The 20112-nt window shown below is 48.2% G+C and overlaps 1 protein-coding gene across 1 annotated transcript; it reads right to left on the reverse strand.

Annotated features, from left to right (window-relative positions):
* Positions 1 to 3231: 3231 nt before the first annotated feature.
* LOC125535344 (receptor homology region, transmembrane domain- and RING domain-containing protein 1) lies at positions 3232 to 7688 on the reverse strand. Its single transcript, XM_048698395.1, has 4 exons — positions 7466 to 7688; positions 7163 to 7387; positions 5827 to 6222; positions 3232 to 3793 (listed from the first exon to the last, which is right to left on the reverse strand). The coding sequence occupies exons 1-4, from the start codon at positions 7599 to 7601 to the stop codon at positions 3705 to 3707; spliced, it is 846 nt and encodes a 281-aa protein (XP_048554352.1). The 5' UTR covers positions 7602 to 7688; the 3' UTR covers positions 3232 to 3704.
* Between the last annotated feature and the right edge of the window lie 12424 nt (positions 7689 to 20112).

A 20112-nucleotide genomic window follows, 5' to 3' on the forward strand; every position in this document is an offset into this window, starting at 1 on the left:
CAAGGCGACAGGCCAAAACTAAAATTGGTGCCTTGTGCTAGTGAGAAATCTTGGAAAAAGCCACCGGCCCGTTTCAACCCTTCAAAGCCCCAAAGGAAGGAAATTCTCCAGCGGATTGTGAACAAGTTGTTCTTCCCTGAAAAAGCATGTTAGGGCATGTCCAATGCTTAGCCTCAGTGTGATGCCCCGTTAGCCATGTTCGGATGAAGAAACGGGATCTTCTGTAGAAAGCGGGTGCTTGAAGAGAAAAAATGTGGCGTAATGCATAAAGCTGAAAAAGTTGAAGTGAAGAGTAGAGATGCATGAGGCCCACTAGTGGTAGCTTGCATTGAAGAAAAACAATCAATGTAGATGTCTCAACCTACGTTTTCTCACGGGGCATCTGTATGCATACGCCACCTTTGTACATGCCTTTAGGGAAATAATTGACTGGTTTAATTAGGTTAGGGTGTTAGATGTACCAAAAATTATATTAGGGGTAAAATGGCGGAAACCTGGTACTATAGAGTGTAAAAAAACCTAATTATCTCTATTTTTTAGCCCATGCCGGAAGGATTGGCTGATGATTTTGTTTTCCTATGTCAATTTGGCTGTGTACAGAAACTATTCAGAGAGCATTTGATCGCCGTGAAAAAATATACTAGCTATTTGTCAGTGCGTTGCAGCAGCGGCATAAATATTCTAGTAGTTCAATATTAATCATGTTCAGGAAAACATGATCATCAAAAATACATGTGCTAGTCTTATAAGCTAGACTAGGGATCTTTATGGTGTTTATGTTTTCACATGTGTGACTGAGTTTTCCACCAAATCTCACATTCAAGGACGATTGAATTTAGGGCATATACAATGGTTGATAAGATAGTTTTATCTTAAGTCTTGCATGTAATTTAGAGATGACAAAAAAATGTCCATAATAGGTCATCTCTTAGCCTTATCTTCAATAACTAGCTATTCTTAAAAACGTGGTGAGACATATTGTGCTAAGACATCATCTCTTGTCTTCTTAAATAAGAAAAGACAAGCCATTTCTTATAAGTTCTCTCTCCTCCACCTTATCATTTATCCTATATGGCACTTCTAAGATAGCACAATTGTACATGCCCTTATATCACAGAAACATAAAATTAATTATGAACATGGAAATAGAATAATAATCACTTTATTATCGCCTCTAGGGCATATTTTCAACAATATTCTAGGGTCCAACTTCCTTCCTTGCGTATATATTCTGTCATCAAAAGCTTTGATCTTGTTGGAGGGGCCGTGAGGGCAAGGTCTAAAAAGTTTCCATTCTAAGCCCTCCATTAAAAAATGCTTTACAAAATGGTCCAAGGAGCAGGGGAGGGGGGGGGGGGCTGCCCCCCCCCCCCCCCCCCCCCCTCCCCTCGAGATAGTCGTTGCTCTGTCAGTGTACATAAAAGATGATCCATAACTTTGCATTCCAATCGATTGATTTTATCCCAAAATTAGAGACGATGTCGGTTTTCCTTACCTAGGGTAGGGTTTAAATGAACCAACTTGTCATAATTTCCCCAAATAGAGACGACAGATATCTGGCAGGCCCCCCTATGATCTACTAAGTGCTTACTTATCCTCTTAACAAACTTTCAAAATGAAGATTTAATTTTCATTAATGCAGCAGGGCTTTGCAAATTGGACATCGTGCATTGACCTGTCTCTTTACCTATGTCCCGACGCAACTGGTGGAAGAGGTGGGTAGAAGGCAGCACCACCACCTCCTCTCAGCCGCGAAATCCTCTATGCAGACCACACAAGTCGAGTAGGCACTGTCCACCTCAGTTGCCAGCCCTCTTGGCGGGTACAGCGCCATGGGAAGCTCTAGGCGGAGTGCCGCGATCCATGTGCGCAAAATACAAAGAGCCTTCGAGGAGGATGCACACTTCCACTATCAAGATTGAACCTCCACAGATAGTCGCGATGATGGTAATCTTCTTCAATAGATCATTGCCTTGTTCCCGAAGTTTATCAAAATGGTCCAAGGTTGGGGGGCACCGCCCCCCCCCCCCCCCCCCAAGGTAGTTAATTCGAACACAAGAAGCAAGTCACGGATGAGCAAAGTAGTCAGCACCAACATACCTTACGGGGCATGGAAACACATGAAAAAAATATAGTATTTGAAGCCCGTGTTGTCTTTTCCCTTTTTTCGTTTAGGTTTTTCTGGACAGGTTTTGTTTGGGCTTTTATTTTCTCTATTTTTTCATTTTTTTAAAAACCACATGAAAATTTTCAAATTCATGATTTTTTGTTTTGAAAATACACAAGAATTTTTAATTTCTTGATATTAAAAAAATGATGGTATTTTTTCAAATTCATAACTTTATTTTTATCAGATTCAATTATTATTCTTAAAATCCACAAATTTTTGTATTCGTGAACTTTTTAAAAATTCATGTTTAAAAAAACCAACGAACTTTTTTTCAAATCCATAAACTTTCTTTCAAGATCCATGAACTTTTTCGAAATTCATGCTTCTTTTTCAGAAAAGATGAACTTTTTTGAAGTTCAAATCCGTGAACTTTTTTGGATTACAAACATTTTTTGATTTTATTGCGAATTTTTATGGGTTTTTATTTTTTTTCAAAAGTCAGTGATTGATCGGTCAACTGTCAACCGGTCAACCATTGACAGAAAGCGAACGAGGCGAGCGACACATCGCACGCTGATGGACCGGCCCATATCTGCACGCGCGTTGGCGCCAGAACCCCTAACCGGCGCATTTTTGCGCTGATTAGGAGGTCCCTGAAGATGGTATGTCTTGTTACTCTTACTCTGCGTGCCTGGTTGCCACTGTTCAAAGGCAGCAATCGGTTCCAGCACATGAATGCAGCACACTCAGATTGCACCACCATAAAAAGCAAGAGAAGAAAGTGTCCAGCACAACAACTTCCCCAAGTAACGGTGTTTCCATCTCAAGCTCAGGCTATTTTCTTTCAACTCATTCAGAGACATGCTTTCTGAACTATCAACTACAGAAATAGCCTGTAACTTATAGCATACAAAAAGATGGAGTATCTGTTGGGTCCAAGTTCGACACACACACAAAAAGCAGCAAGCTACCTGTGAAACAGCAAAACAAAAAACGGCACAAAAGAAAAGGTTTTTGATAGGGGCATTTTGTATTCCTTAAACCATCAGCACAGCTGAATCGCCAACTACAACACCGGGAACAAAGTCACAGACTTAAACAACCCCAGAACAGACCCAGTGTGAACTTGGAAATTTCACGAGCCACTTGGTTGCAAGATCAGTAACAACAGTACACCACACATCTACATTTACCACGGGCAAATGGGTCCCAGGAACCGAAAGACCAAATCAGTACTGCCCCACACCCCACTCAGGAGAAACACGAAATGCATGGGAAAGAAACAATTGAACTTCTAACATATAATTACAAGATGGCTTCCACATACTACACCCCAATTAAACGATTCATCTCAATGTTAACGACATAAGGCAATCTTCTACCGGGTATTAAGACGGGCCCAGTCTCACAGACTGCAGCCCATACCCCATCCTCATGATAAAATGTTCGGCATTGATCTATCTTGCAAACCCAGCCAACAGATCAACCAGTTCAGCACACTTGGATATAACCGCCACGCCGCCGAGCACTACTTGTATGCAGTAACGGAGGCTTGCCTGCTTATTCACCTGAGATTTACTCCTAGCTTGCCTGCTTATTCACCTGTGGTTACTTCAAGTTTGCATACCGGGCAAAATGTGCCCCACTTTGTCAGCCAGGGATCAATGCACTCCACATGAAATTCTGTAGGAAAATTGTTGACCACAAGATAGTTAGGGAATTATCAGAAGTGAGAAGTTTCAAGCATAATCGCTGACAATGGAAATCATTGCCTGGCTCTAACATGAAACGGAAGTATTCCTATGTAAGAATGAGCGACAAATTTTGAACTGTAGATATGTTGCCTATGTAAAACATGGGATATCGCATGAGCACTTCAAATTGTGCAACACAAATATGGGATACTAAACTAGATTTTGTCATGCGACATGGCTAAACAAATATGCCAAACATGGTCTTAAAAAAATCCCTTAGTCAATTGTGGTTTTTATGCATTACTCCATCTGTCTGGATATGTATTATATAGGGCGGATTTTGATTGTTTAAGACAAGGGTTTAACCAACAATTAGTCCATTAGTGCAGTCTATGTGACGTGTATACAGAACTACTTACTTACGATTGTGATTCTGTCTCAAACAAACCACATATTTATTAAGTAAATTGTTGGTCAAAGTCTTGACCAATCAAAATATGCATCAAGACAGAGGGAGGCACATAATGATTCATTTTTTGAAAACTACACTCCTTTTTTGGCTAAATGTGAGAAAACTGCGCCTTTAAGATCAAGCTGTAACACTTGATTCACAAAATTACTCCTTTTGAATCTGGGGTGGAACTTAGATCCGGCCCCTCCTAGCAGTGACATCAAAAGCAATGGCGGAGCTTCGTGGGGGCGAACCTGGGCGGTCGCCCCCCCCAGCAAAAAGGATTTTTTTACTACCCCTACGTATTACTCCAGGAATACATCCCACACGGCCCAGTTTATATTATATACAACGTTGCTCTCGCATCCTGGAGACGAACGAAGCGACCCAACGAAGCCAGCGACCAACTCGATTTGGCGATTCACCTGCGACATCCAATGCGTGAGTGTAGGGGCGGAGCACCGGCGGACTAGCCAGCGGCAACTGTGCCTTGCCGGCATATCATCGACACCGCAAACAGCATCAGGCAACACCGGCGCCAGGCGCAAACTGTCCTCGCTGGCTCTTTGGAAATTGTGGAAATTTAGAGTATTTTGATTCTGTAGTTTCTTTCTTTGTTGGGGAAATTTCCAATTAGGTAATGGATTATGTGCTGAATAGAAAATGTCCTTTACACAAGGAGGCAGTGCTTAATGGGAAAATAATTGATGCATTTTTAAAAGAAACATAGATGATTCAGTTGAATGTAAAGCTGATGAACCAACACCAACCGAATCAATACATGTTCAGCCTCTATTGTTGCTGGAATTTGAGCAACAGTAACCACATCCAGCAAAAATAAGAACAAGCGAGTGCCGAGCGAGCATTCTCTACTTTGAAGATCATTAAGACAATGCTACGTCTATAGAAGATGTTAAATCAGGGTACAGCTATGAAGATGTTCTTCTACACTTTAGGCATGCAAAGAAACGAAGAGATGATCCGTAGTGAACTCAATACTCCATGGTTAAATAGTAGTTTGGTATAGTTTGTTTTTGTTATGGGGTATATATAATTAACATTAGAAATGTATTTTGTAAGCTTAATATGGAGAAGATCAATATAATTATCAAAGTTTCTTGATATTTGCAATATCTAGCTGGTTGTATACGTATGATTTCGTCTTCGGTTTTTTTCTTTTGCAGCTTTGCCCCTCCTGAGATTTCTTTCAAGCTCCGCCACTGATCAAAAGAATGCCACACAAGCAGCCTAGACTAGCTCAATGTAATAACCCATTCTCTTTTTCCATCCCTTCCATGTAGGGCCAATAGGTGAGTTCCTTCCAAGATTAGAAAAAGGTATGGTGTTTTCAAACAAGGGTCCAAGGAAAGTGTAGTTTGTGAAACTTAATCTTAAATCTGTAGTATCTTGACATTCAGCATAAAACAATGTGTGGTAAATTTATTCTTGAATCATTAAACTAGCTTCATAGACACTCATATTGGCAATTTGGCATATATTTGCATTTCCAACAAAAGAAGCAGCAGCCATATAAACAAATGGTCAAGTACTGAGATATCACATGCTCTTACCATGTTTGCATGGGAGAAGTCTAAGCATGTCACCATTATCATAGTCTTCTAAACAAATGGCACAGGCTTCTTCACAATTGTTGCCACTTGAGCAGGGAGCTTTATATACCACAGAAGGAAGCTTTTCCACCACATGCTTCTTGATGTAAGGTGGGCGATTATCAACTCCATTGCGTAAAAGTCGGCAGTTCCGAGCGAAAAGAAATGAAGCTACAACTGATATGATGACAACAAGTGATACGAACGACATCACCAACACTGTCCCTGCAGTCTCATCCATCGACGAGTTTATACAGCATTCCCCATCTTCACCTCTGGCAAACTTCTTCAAGGTTTCCCCAGCCATTTTGGATACGAATACCGCAGGTATGTGTATGCCCTCAGGATCACCAACCACTAAATTAAGACAACGGAGGAACTAAATATCCTGCAAAGTATCTCCAACAAGAACTAAATAAATGAAAACACAAAAATATATTTCTGAACACCATTAGCACAAAGTCATTTAGCCTCGTCCTAATGTCGGTAGCCTGACTTAACCTAACATTGAATTAATGACATTCTCATTAATATGAGGAACCTGTCTGTTTACCTTCAAAGCACCCCTCAATGGTTTGTAAATTATATGGCATGCTAGTGTCAGTTCAGCCATGTCTTTCTAGTGATAGCAAATTAGAACAAAACACCTTTCTTAAGACTAGTTAAAGTTCCTAAGAAGTAATTGCCTCAGGGCCTTTTGTCATGTTTCATCCATACTAACAGGAAGGAGAAGGTGAGCACTAGTCATATATCGATTGCACGGCACAACATGTAACATGATAGCGATCCTTTGAGTCTGTTTGGGATCAAAAACTTTTACGGTTGTATTTAACATATTCGTATACTTGTGTTAGCTAAGTCACTGAAATTATAGAAAGTCAGAATAAGTACCACTGACTTACAGTTAGTCATATGACATTGGATTTCTAGTAGAACACTAACAGGGAGTGTAACTCCAACAGGGAGAGCTGTAAGTCAGTGTCCACCTTCGACACCCCAGCACAAACAGCTTTAATTACTACAGTACATTTTCTTAACCAATTGCCTGATGTTTGGTTCAATTTCAACCTATGTATAGTTGCACACCGAAACACAAACCAATTGCCGCCGAGTCCAACTGTGTGCTATGAATCCTAACTTGGCAGGCAGTGGAAGCCAAGTCCATTCACCAAGTACGCATCTCCTAGTTTCAAGCTAGCTTCAGATGAAGAGAACCAGCTACCGAGTGTCCAAGTGAACTGATACTGCTGAAACAGTAGATCAGCACAGCAGGGGAGAGGGGGAGAGAGGCACTCACTGGAGTAGAGGCTGGCCTTGTCCTCGTCGTCGTGGACGAGGGCGGCGTCGAAGCCGGCCCGCTGCGCCGCCCGCACCTTGCCCTCGAAGCTGCAGTTCCCGCGCGCGATCAGCACGAACGCCATCCCGCCGCTCCCGCCGGGGGCGCCCCTGATGGGCGCGCACGCGTCGGCCGGCTCCGCGGCGCGCAGCGACCCGCATATCCCGTCGCCGGTCACCCGGGGCCCTGCGCCGACGGACGGAGCTCAGAAAAGAGGGGTTTTTTTGGGGGGCGGGAGGGGGACAGGGGGGCCCGATTGCTCACCGAAGCGCGCGGGGGCGTCGACGAAGGAGGCGGCGCCGAGGCGGACGAGGGCCGCGCAGGGGCGGGCGGCGGCGCAGGCGCAGGCGACGGCGAGGGCGGCGAGGGGGAGCACGGGGGGGCGGCGGCGGGGGCTCATCGCCAGGAGGCCGGCCTCAGCAGCAGGGCAGTTTCATTTCTCTCTGCTTTCTTTTCGTGCGCTTTTCTCTCTGCTTTCTTTTCCCCATCGGATCGGCACTAACTGCGCTACTGCTGCTGCTGCGGTTGCTTGCTACTGTAGCATTTTTGTCTCTTGCTATGGGGAGGGGAGATGATCTCTAAGTTTTGTTCGATCTTTCTTTTAATTTTTAAAAATATATTTTTTGATTTTATTGTTCACTAGAGAGCATGTAAGCTCGGTTTTCAAATACTCCGCGTCCCAACAGTTCCCTTTCCGCAATAAATTATTGATGATCATCAATAAAACAACCATCTTTTCCTGTGTGTGTGTGGGGGGGGGGGGGGGGGGTCCACATGACCATCGCCGAAGCACCACTGGACCGCCGCCGCCGCCACTGGAGCACTGTCACACCATCGTCGACTGATTGACAAGTGGGCCCTAGATGTCAAGTTATCTACCGAGGAATTGGACTATTGGGGATTTGCTAGAGCGTTCATCGCAAATAAACAGAAAAATGCTAGTGGGGAGCCCCAATAGGTGATTATTGCGGGAGTTTTTGGGATCCTGATAAGTGCCACACGTGTGACACGAACATATGGCAACTTCGAATGTTTTTGATGGCAAGTTCAGTGACGCGAGGATGACAACTTTCTTTTTGGATGGCAAGTTTTTTAGGGTTTGTTTTTTCTTTTTAGATGGCAACTTTAACTGTAAAAACATCAACGCCGGATTGTTTTGTGCCACACGTGTGGCATTTATCATTTAATCTTTTTAGCTATTGGAGATGCTCTAAATGCGCATGCGGATAATCCGGATAAAAAGTAGACACCCAACAAACTCGGTCCAAATGTTTGTGCTATCCGCGCACCTCTTGTATCCAACAAAAATGTGGGACGACTTTGATGCCACCAGACGCGTCCTATACATCGGACCAGCCCACCTGGGCAAAATCCCCTCCCCATATACCCTGGACCAAACTTTAGCCATTCTTCTCGTCCACTGCATTTTCAATCTACTCCAAACCCCCCTACACACACCAGTTCCTCTCCAGACGTCTTCGGTTATATCCGACATGACTAACATTAGATATGAGTCTGGTCGGTCCGGTTCCATCAAATAGGAGCCGGTCGTCTGCTCAGACAACGAGAACAAAGTCTGGGGCATGGTTCGTCGGTTCTGGGAGGATGGCTGAGATCCATCATCGGAGTCGGCCCATCATGGATCCACCAGTAGTGCATCTTCTCTACCACTCTGGATAGCATCCACTAGTGGTGACGTGTCTGGCGTAAGCTTATGCTATCACCACATCAGTTGCGCCCTGAGGGGAGCCTGACTCTTAGCAGTGTGGTCGGCATACGTGAGCCAAAACTACAACCTTTGTGACCATGAATGAGCAATATATGAGAGTACATAGACTGAATTAATAGAAATGTAGATAGGACCATATATGTGATTCGTAGATGACCATGAGTGAACTATTGTTTTCAAACACTAGTTTTTATTATATCTACATTTTTAATTAAACCATCTTCTGCGAAAATTTGATTCTTAGCACGGGCTCAGGTGCTCCCGATATCCCAGGCATAGCTTTACCTCGAGATCGCAGCGCTAGCTAATATTTCACTCCCGTATATCTCGCGTATTTGCTCAAAAATAAAAACAGACCCGCCGCATTTTATTGTTGTTTGTTGGGGAAGCGCCGTCCCAATCCATAAGAAAGGCCAACGGCCCTAATGTTTTCCTGGGCCTTGCTGTACAGGCTTTCCACCTCAGCCGGCTCACATCGTCTTCCTCACGACCCCACCTAGTTTCATCTGTGAGTTGTCTAAAAAAAATCTATGGATCCCAAGGAAGTCAAAACTTAGGGGGTGTTTGTTTACAGAGACTTATTGTTTAGGGACTTAAAAAAGTCTCTTTTAGTCCCATCTAAACCAAACATATTTGAGACTTATGAAAGAAGACCCTCAAGGAGAGTCTTTTTGAGACTTTTAGTTGTAACATGGCCTTTTAGTCCATGTTTAATTTCAGAAACCAAACAGGTAGGGACTTTTTAGGAACTAGTGACTTTTAAGTTGGGATTAAAAAAAATCCTAAGACTTATGAACCAAACACGATCTTAATCCTAGCTCAGGTCTAATCACACTCCGTAAATTTCGTGATTTTTTTTTGAATGTTGGCAGTTGACTGCCAAACTCATTGATCAGAAGGGGAACAAGATACAAAGACAAGCCCGAGAAGGGCAGGCCGAGAAGAACAGCCAAGAAGAAAGAAAAGAAAGCGAGGCAAGAAAGCTACTACTCAGCCAGGATCAAAAGGGATGCCCGCACCAGCCATGTTCCAAAGGCGAATTTCATCCTTGATCATGCGAACAAGAGCCGCTTTCGGTAGTGTCTCCTGCTGAAATATTCGCCTGTTCCTCTCTCGCCACAGCTCCCAGGCAATCAACTGAATAAGCGACAGGGTTCCTTTCCTTCGCCCATCCGCTGCCTGATGGACGTAACTGGTCATCCAGTCTTTGAGGCCGAAGGATCCATCCCAGATTGCAGGATTGAGAGAAGGATAGCAAGCGAGCGTGGAAATGGAATTCCAGATATCCTTGGACCACCAGCAGTCAACAATGAGGTGGAAGGGGGTCTCTAAATCCTCATGCAGAAGGGGCAAAAGTAATTGTTTTCCCATCCACGCCTAAGGAGAGCATCCGCCGTCAGAATTTTACCCAAGATAGCAATCCAAATAAAGAAGCGGCATTTTGCAGGTGCCCATGCAGCCCAAATAAGCTTATAACCATCCATGGGTATCGATCCCTCGAACTGGACCAAATATGCCGAGCTGGCAGAGTATTTGCCATCCTGCAATAGTCTCCAAGTAATCGTGTCATGTTGGTCATGCTGCAGCTGGACTGCCTCCAGCAAGCTTGCGAGCGCGGTCAGCTCGGGGATCATATGCTCCGTCAATCCCTTGGCTAGGTCGGCAAGCCACGTTTCATTTGTCAGCGCCTCCCTGACAGATCGGTTCTTCCGCATTGATATATTGTATAATGTTGGCGCGATCAACTTGGGGCAATGGCCTTCTAACCAGCGGTCATTCCAGAAATTGGTCCGCGCCCATCCCCAATGGTGATACTGGTGGCCATTGAGAAAAGCTCCTGCTCGACAGAATCACATGGAAGCGGGCCTTGCGCCCATGGCCTGTCCGGTTCGCGCCATGCCAGCCACATCCATCTCAACCTTAAGGCGAGGCCAAATTTGCCAAAGTCCATGACTCCCAGACCACCTAAGTGCTTTGGACGGCACAGCAGGCTCCAGGCCACCCTGCAGTGGCTGCCACCACATGTATCCTCTCCGGTCCAGAGCCAAGCACGACAAATTTGTGTCATGCGCTTGAGGACCCAAGCCGGCAGCCGGTGCACTGTCATCATATAGACTGCTAGTGAAGCGAGATTTGATTTGAGCAGTACAAGTCGCCCACTTTTTGCCATCAGACCCCCTTTCCATAATGGTAGCTTGTTCCCAAATTTGAGAACCAGAGGTTCCAGATCCACTTTGGTTAGCTTTCTGAGCGACAGGGGCATCCCAAGGTACGTGGTCGGGAACTGCTGGATTGGAATACCAAGCGGCGCCAGAATGCGCGACAGCGCCGAAGCATCACAACGGATGGGCAGAGCCATGCTCTTGCTAGCATTAGTGCGTAGTCCAAAGACATTGGCAAAGCAGTCGAGCAACAGCTTAACCATACGCGCATCACTTTCGGAAGGGTTCATGAAAAGCGCGACATCATCCGCATAGAAGGAGCAACGCATGAGGCGTCTACGGCCAGGCAACTTCGACAGCACCCCTTCCTCAGTTGCCAGGCTCATCATGCGCTGGAGGGGATCCATTGCAAGGATGAACAAGAATGGGGAGACTGGGTCTCCCTGCCTTAGACCTCTACGGTGGAGAATGTCGTCTGATTGCTGACCATTTATGAGTACCCACGAAGAAGATGTGCGCAAGAGCATAGCAATCCATTCTCGCCAACGCTGCCCGAACCCTCTGGCCCGTAGCATATCCAGGATATATTCCCAAGAGACGGAGTCAAAAGCTTTGGCGATGTCTAGCTTCAGCAGAACAGCCGACTTCTTAGTCTTGTGTAGGTACCTTGCTGTGTTTTGGACATAGAGGAAGTTTTCCTGAATACAACGATGCTTAATGAAGGCACTTTGGCAGTGATCAACCAGCTCATGCAACTTAGGAGCGAGCCGCCGAGCAATCAGCTTAGTGAAAATTTTCACCAAGCTGTGCACCAAAGAGATTGGCCTAAAATCCGACAGGTTGTCCGCTCCATATTTTTTCAGGATGAGCACAATGAAAGCCTTGTTTACTTGGGCCAGCCCTCTACTGTCCATTCGGTGCAACTGATGCAGGGCCACAAGCACATCTAGCCTAATAATCTCCCAACAATGCTTAAAAAATCCTCCGGAAAAACCATCCGGCCCTGGTGCCTTATCTGACGGCATGTCGTCTATGGCCTGCTTAACCTCCTCGAGGGAGAATTCACCCTCAAGATCTGATAGGTCCACATGATCTAAATCCAACTCATCCCAATCAAGCGCCGCAGTGGGTCTTTGAGCAGTCCCAAAGATGTTTAGGAAGTGTTGATGAGCCAACTCTATCATGGCCACATTACTGGAGACTGCTCCATTCGCTCCATGTAGCACATGTATCGTGTTTCGATTATGTCGTGCATTGGCCTTCCGCTGGAAGAACCTCGTGTTGGCATCACCGGCCCTCAACCAAAAAATGCGGCTCCTTTGACGAAGCTTAATTTTAAGTAGCACCACGAGCCCCAACGATCTGGATTTAAGCTTAGCCCGGAGGTCACGCTCTTCTGGTGATAAACTTCTGTAGTCCTGCGCGGCGTCAAGCTGCAGATTCAGCTCGTTGACCAGGTGCATCTGCTTATGGATGTCACCAACAGTGGATTTGCTCCATCCACGCAAAGCTTTGCTTAGACGCCAAAGCTTGAAATTCAGGGCAGCAATGGGGCATCTACCACCGACTGGAACAGCCCATGATTGAGCGACAACCTCCTTGAAACCATCAATGAACAGCCAGTAAGATTCAAAGCGAAACCTCCTGTTGGTTTTCAGAATCTCATCGTTCCGCAGCAACAACGGGCAGTGATCCGAAACCGAGGAGGCCTGCGGGAGCAGCTTAGCAGCAGGGAACAGGAGCTCCCAATCAACATTCGCGAAGGCCCGGTCAAGGCGCACAAGGGTAGGCGAATCTTGTTCATTGCTCCATGTGAATTTCCTTCCAATCAGAGGCAATTCATGAAGACTAGACCTATTCGGCGAGTGACTGAATTTGTTCATCCAACGACGGCAAATTTGGTCGTTGTTCTTATCTCTAGGATCCGTGATCATGTTGAAGTCTCCTATCACGATCCATGGGCCTGATATGGAATTGTGCACCTCCGCCAGCTCATTCAGAAAACTCTGCTTATGATCATAGTCGTGAGGCCCATAAACAGTGGTAAGAGACCACGGGGGGCTGGCACCGGAAGGAGTGAACGTGGCCGTGATTGAGAAATTGCGCACAGTAATTGAAGACGCAACAAAACTGCTCGAACGCCAGCAGAGCAGGACCCCCCCACGGGTGCCATCCGCCGGGAGAGCCGCGTGGCGGTCGAACGCAGGTCCTGCGATTTCAAGGATGTCGGCATCGCAGACAGCAACGATCTTTGATTCCTGCAGACAAACGATCGAGCAGGAGAGTTGCTCTAACATGGCGCGAACTGCAGCCCGTCTCGCTCGATTATTCAAGCCTCGCACATTCCAACTAGCTAGGGAAAGAGGATTACTCATGAGGAAACCAAATAAGCCACGAGGCAAGGTCTGGCCAAAGCAGGCCAAGGTAGGAACGATACACAGGGAGCACAAGGCCTCCCCCGGCAGCCAAAAGGGCGACACCAACAGATGACATAAAGTTCAGATGGAAGCAAAACATAAGAACTAAAAGGTCTGCAACACAACACAGGGAGGGGAAGTGATTCAGGCAACACTGCCCGCCACCTCCTCCAGAATGGCCTGTAGCTCGGAGTCGGGGAGGCGCAGCTGTGAAGGAGATGCCAAGCCCGCGATCTCCACCAGTTTGGCCACATTCCCAGGTGGCATGGGCGCGCGGAAGAACTGCAAGTAAGCCAGCAGCGTGTCATCGTTGAAGTCCTCGGGGCGCTTGATGAAGCCGAGCTTGACACTAATTATAGCTTGGGAGCGCTTGGAAGAGGACAGATTGGAGCGCAAATGTTGGAGTCTAGTGCTCTCACGGGAGGCCTTGACGACTCCCAAAAGCCTCTTCTTGAACTTGCGAGGAGAAGGAGTGGCAGCAGCAGGAGGGGGGCCTAAGATGGATGAAGACAAGAGGGCCGCAATCTTTCCAATGAACCGCCTCTAATCATCAATGTGCAGCCCAGCGATCCTATCCGTGATGGCGGAGACGAGCCCAGGCCCGGACAGGTTTGCGTCTGCTAGAGCCCTTCGCGCGCGCTGCTCCTCGATGGATTGCTGAACTGTCTCAAACTGCCCACAATCATTCATTGGCCAAGGTTCAGAGCACGGGAGGTAGGAGCTATGTGTGTTAGAATTAAGCCCCGGCCCAAAAAGCACATCGGACCCTCCTGTGCTGGATGCTGCGCCTGGTCCAAAAACCACCTCCGGACCGACCGCCCAATTAGGCTTAAGCACAGGGAGGGACGCCTCAGCCCAACTCGGAAGCCAACAAGGCCCATGCTTGAAAGCAGGCGGATCCCAAACAGTCGTCAGCGGTGGCGCGCTCGCGGGCGCCAGCTCCCAGACTGAATCCCAGACTGACGGCGAACAGTGGCTGAGCGCGGGCGGCAGAGGGGGCAGCTCAAAGCTGTTGTGGCTTTGTTCGAACCAAGAGGACACCCCGGCAGCTGTGATGGAAGCGGCATCGGCAAAAGACTGCTGCTGCATGGGCGGGGGTGAGAACAGAGGCATGAGGCCATCGGCAGCAGCCCTCCAGCATGGGCGGTCCAGGGCAGCATCTTCAGCTATAAGGGTTGAATTCGTCAACGCCCGAGCGACCAGATCCTGGGAAGGCAATGGAGGGGACCGCAGGGAGCCCGGGGACTGCAGGCCGGCCGGCGGGCAAGCCCTGCCTTGTGCATGACTGATCTCATCATCTGCTCCTAGCTGGTCGGCCTGTCCCCCAGGAAGCGTGGAAGAGTGCTCACGAACCACTTGCAACGTTGGAGAGACGAACGTCCTCCCCTGCTCTGTTTCAGGCAGCTAATGAGAGCATGTCGCCTCAGACAGCATCCTCACTCCAGCATGCAGGCAACCATCTGGGGGAGGCGAGGCCGCCATTGAACTGCTTGACCCAGCTCCATGGTTGCGATGCCGGCGCGGCGCCGGTGCGTAAGCAGAAGCGCCCCTGCACTGAGCCTGGTCGCGCACGCCCTTCCAGAAGCACCTATGCGCGCCACCCCTCTTGCCCCGCTTTCTGAAGCCACCACCGTTACCATCATCATGGTCATCATCGCTCTGTCGGCCGCCATGGAAAGAACTTGCGGACGAAACAGCTCTAGCACGCCCCCCACCATCCTTGACCCCCATCCTCCAACCCTTGTGGGTGTATATGTGGGGCCACTCTAAGTCGCAGTCGGACGGCGGCAGGGGCGTGTAGTCCTTGACAATGTCCAAGTGAATGAGCACCGGGAAGTCCAGCCCCTCTTTGCCCTCCTCCACCGGCACACCCTCCGGCAGCGACTCGCGGGACCTGACCACATCTGGGCACTGTAGCACGTTGAAATCAGAAGCCCGAGGAATATTGTCAGGATTCCAAGTCCACAACCAAGCAAAGAGCGCCGATCTATTCCTCTTGGTCGTGGACTGACGCTCAATCAAGTCCAAGCGACAGTCCTTCCCGATCACCTCCTGGACGCTATCCCAGTCCCAGGCATTCAGCGGCAGGCGGTCAATGGCAACCCGGCAGTAGAACCTCCAGATCTTGTTGCCTCCCAGAGGCGGAAACCACAGCCGCAACTGAAAACGGACCCCAGCAACCTCAATGAAGCGCCCCTCGTACACAAGATCGCGCTGGACACGATCAGAGAGAGTGATGATGAAGTCCTCGGGGAAGCAAGGCGCGACCGAGATGTCCCGAAGAGGGAACTGATGATCGCGCTCAATCACCCTTCCCACCATGTCCGACGTGATGCCCGAACAGTCACTCGTTGCAGTGAGCAGCAACGACAGAGTCCTCGGGCGAAAAGCTTCATCTTCCATCGCCGGCGTGCTGACCACGGTGTAGCTTGACATGGCTGGTCGCCGCTCGGGGGCACCAGGGATGTACTCCATCGCAGCAGGAGCAGGCACAGCCACCAGCGGCACACCGCGCACGACCGGGGCCAGGGGGCGGGCGGAAGGGGGGGTGCGGCGGCGGCCGATGGCTGGGGCAGCGAGGGCGGCGGAGGCGAGACTGGTGGCGTGGAACAAGAGCGAGCCTTGGCAAGGCGAACAGGACAGGAGCGCTCTAGATGCCCACTCCGCTTGCAAGTGTAGCAGATGGAAGGGTCACGGCATTCAAAGAACTTGTGGTGCGGGGAAAGGCAGCGGAAGCAGCAATTGCCAAAGCGGAGCTTGAATGCCTGAGCGGCCGCAGAGCGGGCACACATCGAATCCTTTGGCCGCTGCGAAGGGGGATCCACCTGGCGCCTGGCCAGACGCCGGGCACGCCGAGAGCAAGCAGTCTCCCATTCATGGACGTTCTCCTCCTCCTGAGTAATGGCGCGCTTAGAAGCAGCAGCCGAGGAGAGGCGGCACTCTTGACGAGGCACAGACGCGCGTGCCTGCTGGGAACCAGAGGCCGTCGCCGAACGCATCGGAGGCGCAGAGGGGATCGCCATAGCAGGGGCAACAATAATGGATCTTAAGGCGGGCCTGCTCAGAGCGGCCACCGCCGCCCAAGAGGTGAGGGGCGAGGCTGCGCATCCTGGCTGACCAAGGAGCAGATGCCCGGAACGAGAGGGCGGAGCGACAGCAGAGCTTACCAGATTGGCTGCATCTCCCTCAACTGCATTCAATGCCACACAGGGAAAGATGCGGCCGGAGATTCGATCCACCCACTCCGGAGACGGGCAGAAGTGTTGGGGAACGTAGCAGAAATTCAAAATTTTCTACGCATCACCAAGATCAATCTATGGAGTAATCTAGCAACGAGGGGAAGGAGAGTGCATCTACATACCCTTGTAGATCGCTAAGCGGAAGCGTTCAAGTGAACGGGGTTGTTGGAGTCGTACTCGTCGTGATCCAAATCACCGAAGATCCTAGTTCCGAACGGACGGCACCTCCGTGTTCAACACACGTACAGCCCGGTGACGTCTCCTACGCCTTGATCCAGCAAGGGAAGAAGGAGAGGTTGGGGAAGACTCCATCCAGCAGCAGCACGACGGCGTGGTGGTGGTGGAGGAGCGTGGTACTCCAGCAGGGCTTCGCCAAGCACCGCAAGAGACGAGGAGGGAGAGGGGTAAGGCTGCGCCAAGAAGGAGATTGAATCGTGTCTATGGCAGCCCAAAACCTCAAGTATATATAAGGGAAGGGGAGGGGCTGCGCCCCCACCTAGGTTTCCACCCCTAGGGGTGGCGGCCAGCCCTAGATCCCATCTAGGGGGGCGGCCAAGGGGGGAGAGATGGGGGGCGCACCACTAGGTGGGCCTTAGGCCCATCTGAGCCTAGGGTTTGCCCCCTTCCACTCTCCCTTGCGCCTTGAGCCTTGGTGGGGGGCGCACCAGCCCACATGGGGCTGGTCCCCTCCCACACTTGGCCCATGCAGCCCTCCGAGGCTGGTGGCCCCACTTGGTGGACCCCGGGACCCTCCCGGTGGTCCCGGTACGTTACCGATAGCACCCGAAACTTTTCCGGTGACCAAAACAGGACTTTCCATATATAAATCTTTACCTCCGAACCATTCCGGAACTCCTCGTGACGTCCGGGATCTCATCCGGGACTCCGAACAACATTTGGTAACCGCGTACATACTTTCCCTATAACCCTAGCGTCATCGAACCTTAAGTGTGTAGACCCTACGGGTTCGGGAGTCATGCAGACATGGCCGAGACAACTCTCCGATCAATAACCAACAGCGGGATCTGGATACCCATGCTGGCACCCACATGCTCCATGATGATCTCATCGGATGAACCACGATGTCAAGGACTTAATCAATCTCGTATACAATTCCCTTTGTCTATCGGTACGATACTTGCTCGAGATTCGATCGTCGGTATCCCGATACCTCGTTCAATCTCGTTACCGGCAAGTCTCTTTACTCGTTCCGTAACACATCATCCCGTGATCAACTCCTTGATCACATTGTGCACATTATGATGATGTCCTACCGAGTGGGCCCAGAGATACCTCTTCGTTTACACGGAGTGACAAATTCCAGTCTCGATTCGTGCCAACCCAACAGACACTTTCGGAGATACCTGTAGTGTACCTTTATAGCCACCCAATTACGTTGTGACGTTTGGCACACCCAAAGCGCTCCTACGGTATCCGGGAGTTGCACAATCTCATGGTCTAAGGAAATGATACTTGACATTAGAAAAGCTTTAGCATGCGAACTACACGATCTTGTGCTATGCTTAGGATTGGGTCTTTTCCATCACATCATTCTTCTAATGATGTGATCCCGTTATCAATGACATCCAATGTCCATGGTCAGGAAACCGTAATCATCTATTGATCAACGAGCTAGTCAACTAGAGGCTTACTAGGGACATGGTGTTGTCTATGTATCCACACATGTATCTGAGTTTCCTATCAATAGAATTCTAGCATGAATAATAAACGATTATCATGAACAAAGAAATATAATAATAACCAATTTATTATTGCCTCTAGGGCATATTTCCAACAAAAAGCAGCGTCCTGAAGGGCGACGCACGGAAGAACACACCCGGAGACCGCGTCGACGAAGGCCGGGGACGCGGTCGCAGGCCCGCCGGAGCGGCAGAGAGCGGTGGGTGGGAGAGCGGCGCTCGAGAGGAGAGCCATTTTTTTTGTGGTGCAGCAATTTCGTGATTATTGCTCCAACACATTCGCGATTCAGGATGCAAGTGAACAGGTCTGCAACGTGTCCGCCATCTTCCGCACTGTCCGCAAGCGCTAATTGCAGGATTAGCAACGTCCGCGAGTTAATCTGCCGCCTGTTGTGCCAGGCCGACGTATGCGGACTGCTTTGTGTAGAATGATTGTTGCTATGCAAGTATGCAACTAGCTACCCGCTGCTAATGCACGCTAGCTGGTAAGACTTCCAGCAACGGATGAATAGGCTTGCCACAGAATAATTTTGTTGGCGAACTTTTCTATAAACTGAACAACAAACACCTGTCAGAAAAGGCCAATATGCAGTGTTGCTTAGTCTGTGCTGTATCAATTTTAGAAGCTGATATGATCAACTTTGCATACTAGCTGCTATACACATCTAGATTTTGCTGTGACTAGTTATTTTAAGCACACAAACTCAACCCCATGTAATTTCATCTTCGACAATTATTTTAAACACAAATTTTACCATGAATAATTATTCCAAATACAGATAAATAGCCAAAAGTAACATATCATCTTCAACAGTTCAAAATATTAATTACATCAAATGAGCCTTCAAGATTCAGAATTTTTCGTGCGAGTTCCTCTTTCTTAACACCTCTTCATCCCTGCTTCTTGGTTCTGCACATGAACACCTGTTTTGAGCCATCGATCTTCCTAATTAATTAAACCCAAAGTATCAAAAGAAAACCATCAGCTTGATTGGAACCTGCTGGCACTTGCACATCAAGTTTGTTAAGGGACAACATCAAACTAAAATTAACCTGAATTACTCTAGGATAAAATATTTAGCACAACAGATGCAATGGACACAAACATTTTCCCCTTCAACTGTTTCAGGCACATCCCCGATGGCAATGTGCTGCACCAGGCCTTCCGCAATAGCTGCCTTTACATGTTTGATCTTTAGACATGTCAGTGATCATTCTGATAACCTAAGAGAATCAACATAATTCACAGTTCCGTGCAAAAAAAACATAATTCATAGTTGTGAGGTTGCGAACAGAGAACAAGAAGTAAAAGACTGACCGTTTGATTATCAGTTCACAATGTGGATTTACCTCATCGCGTACTTGTGAATTGAGTGCTTTAACGCACTCATCCTAGAAGGACACGACGTTCTGTCTGGTGGCACACTCCCAATACATAACCTGAATTTTCAATCGAAGTATTTCCATAAGTATTCTCCCTAAAAAACCCAACTGAAATCAGTGTCGGCCAAGCAAAACTACATAGTTACCCTCGGACATCATACACAAACCAGCAAATTTTCTATTTTTGTGCTGAAAACGTATGTACAAATACGAGAGCAAAACACATATCGCAGAGCAGAGCAACCTCTAGGCAATTTCATCAAGTACAGTTAACCGGAATA

Source organism: Triticum urartu, chromosome 2 (assembly GCF_003073215.2).
Source record: "Triticum urartu cultivar G1812 chromosome 2, Tu2.1, whole genome shotgun sequence".
Classification (NCBI taxonomy): domain Eukaryota; kingdom Viridiplantae; phylum Streptophyta; class Magnoliopsida; order Poales; family Poaceae; genus Triticum; species Triticum urartu.

What these genes read in the sequence shown, in the direction of transcription:
- LOC125535344 (XM_048698395.1), bottom strand. Translation starts at nt 7,601, where the DNA reads ATGAGCCCCCGCCGCCGCCCCCCCGTGCTCCCCCTCGCCGCCCTCGCC. An exon ending in CGACGCCCCCGCGCGCTTCG is followed by an intron (nt 7,388 to 7,465) that starts GTGAGCAATCGG and finishes CCGTCGGCGCAG; the next exon opens with GGCCCCGGGTGACCGGCGAC. An exon ending in CAAGGCCAGCCTCTACTCCA is followed by an intron (nt 6,223 to 7,162) that starts GTGAGTGCCTCT and finishes GTCTTAATTTAG; the next exon opens with TGGTTGGTGATCCTGAGGGC.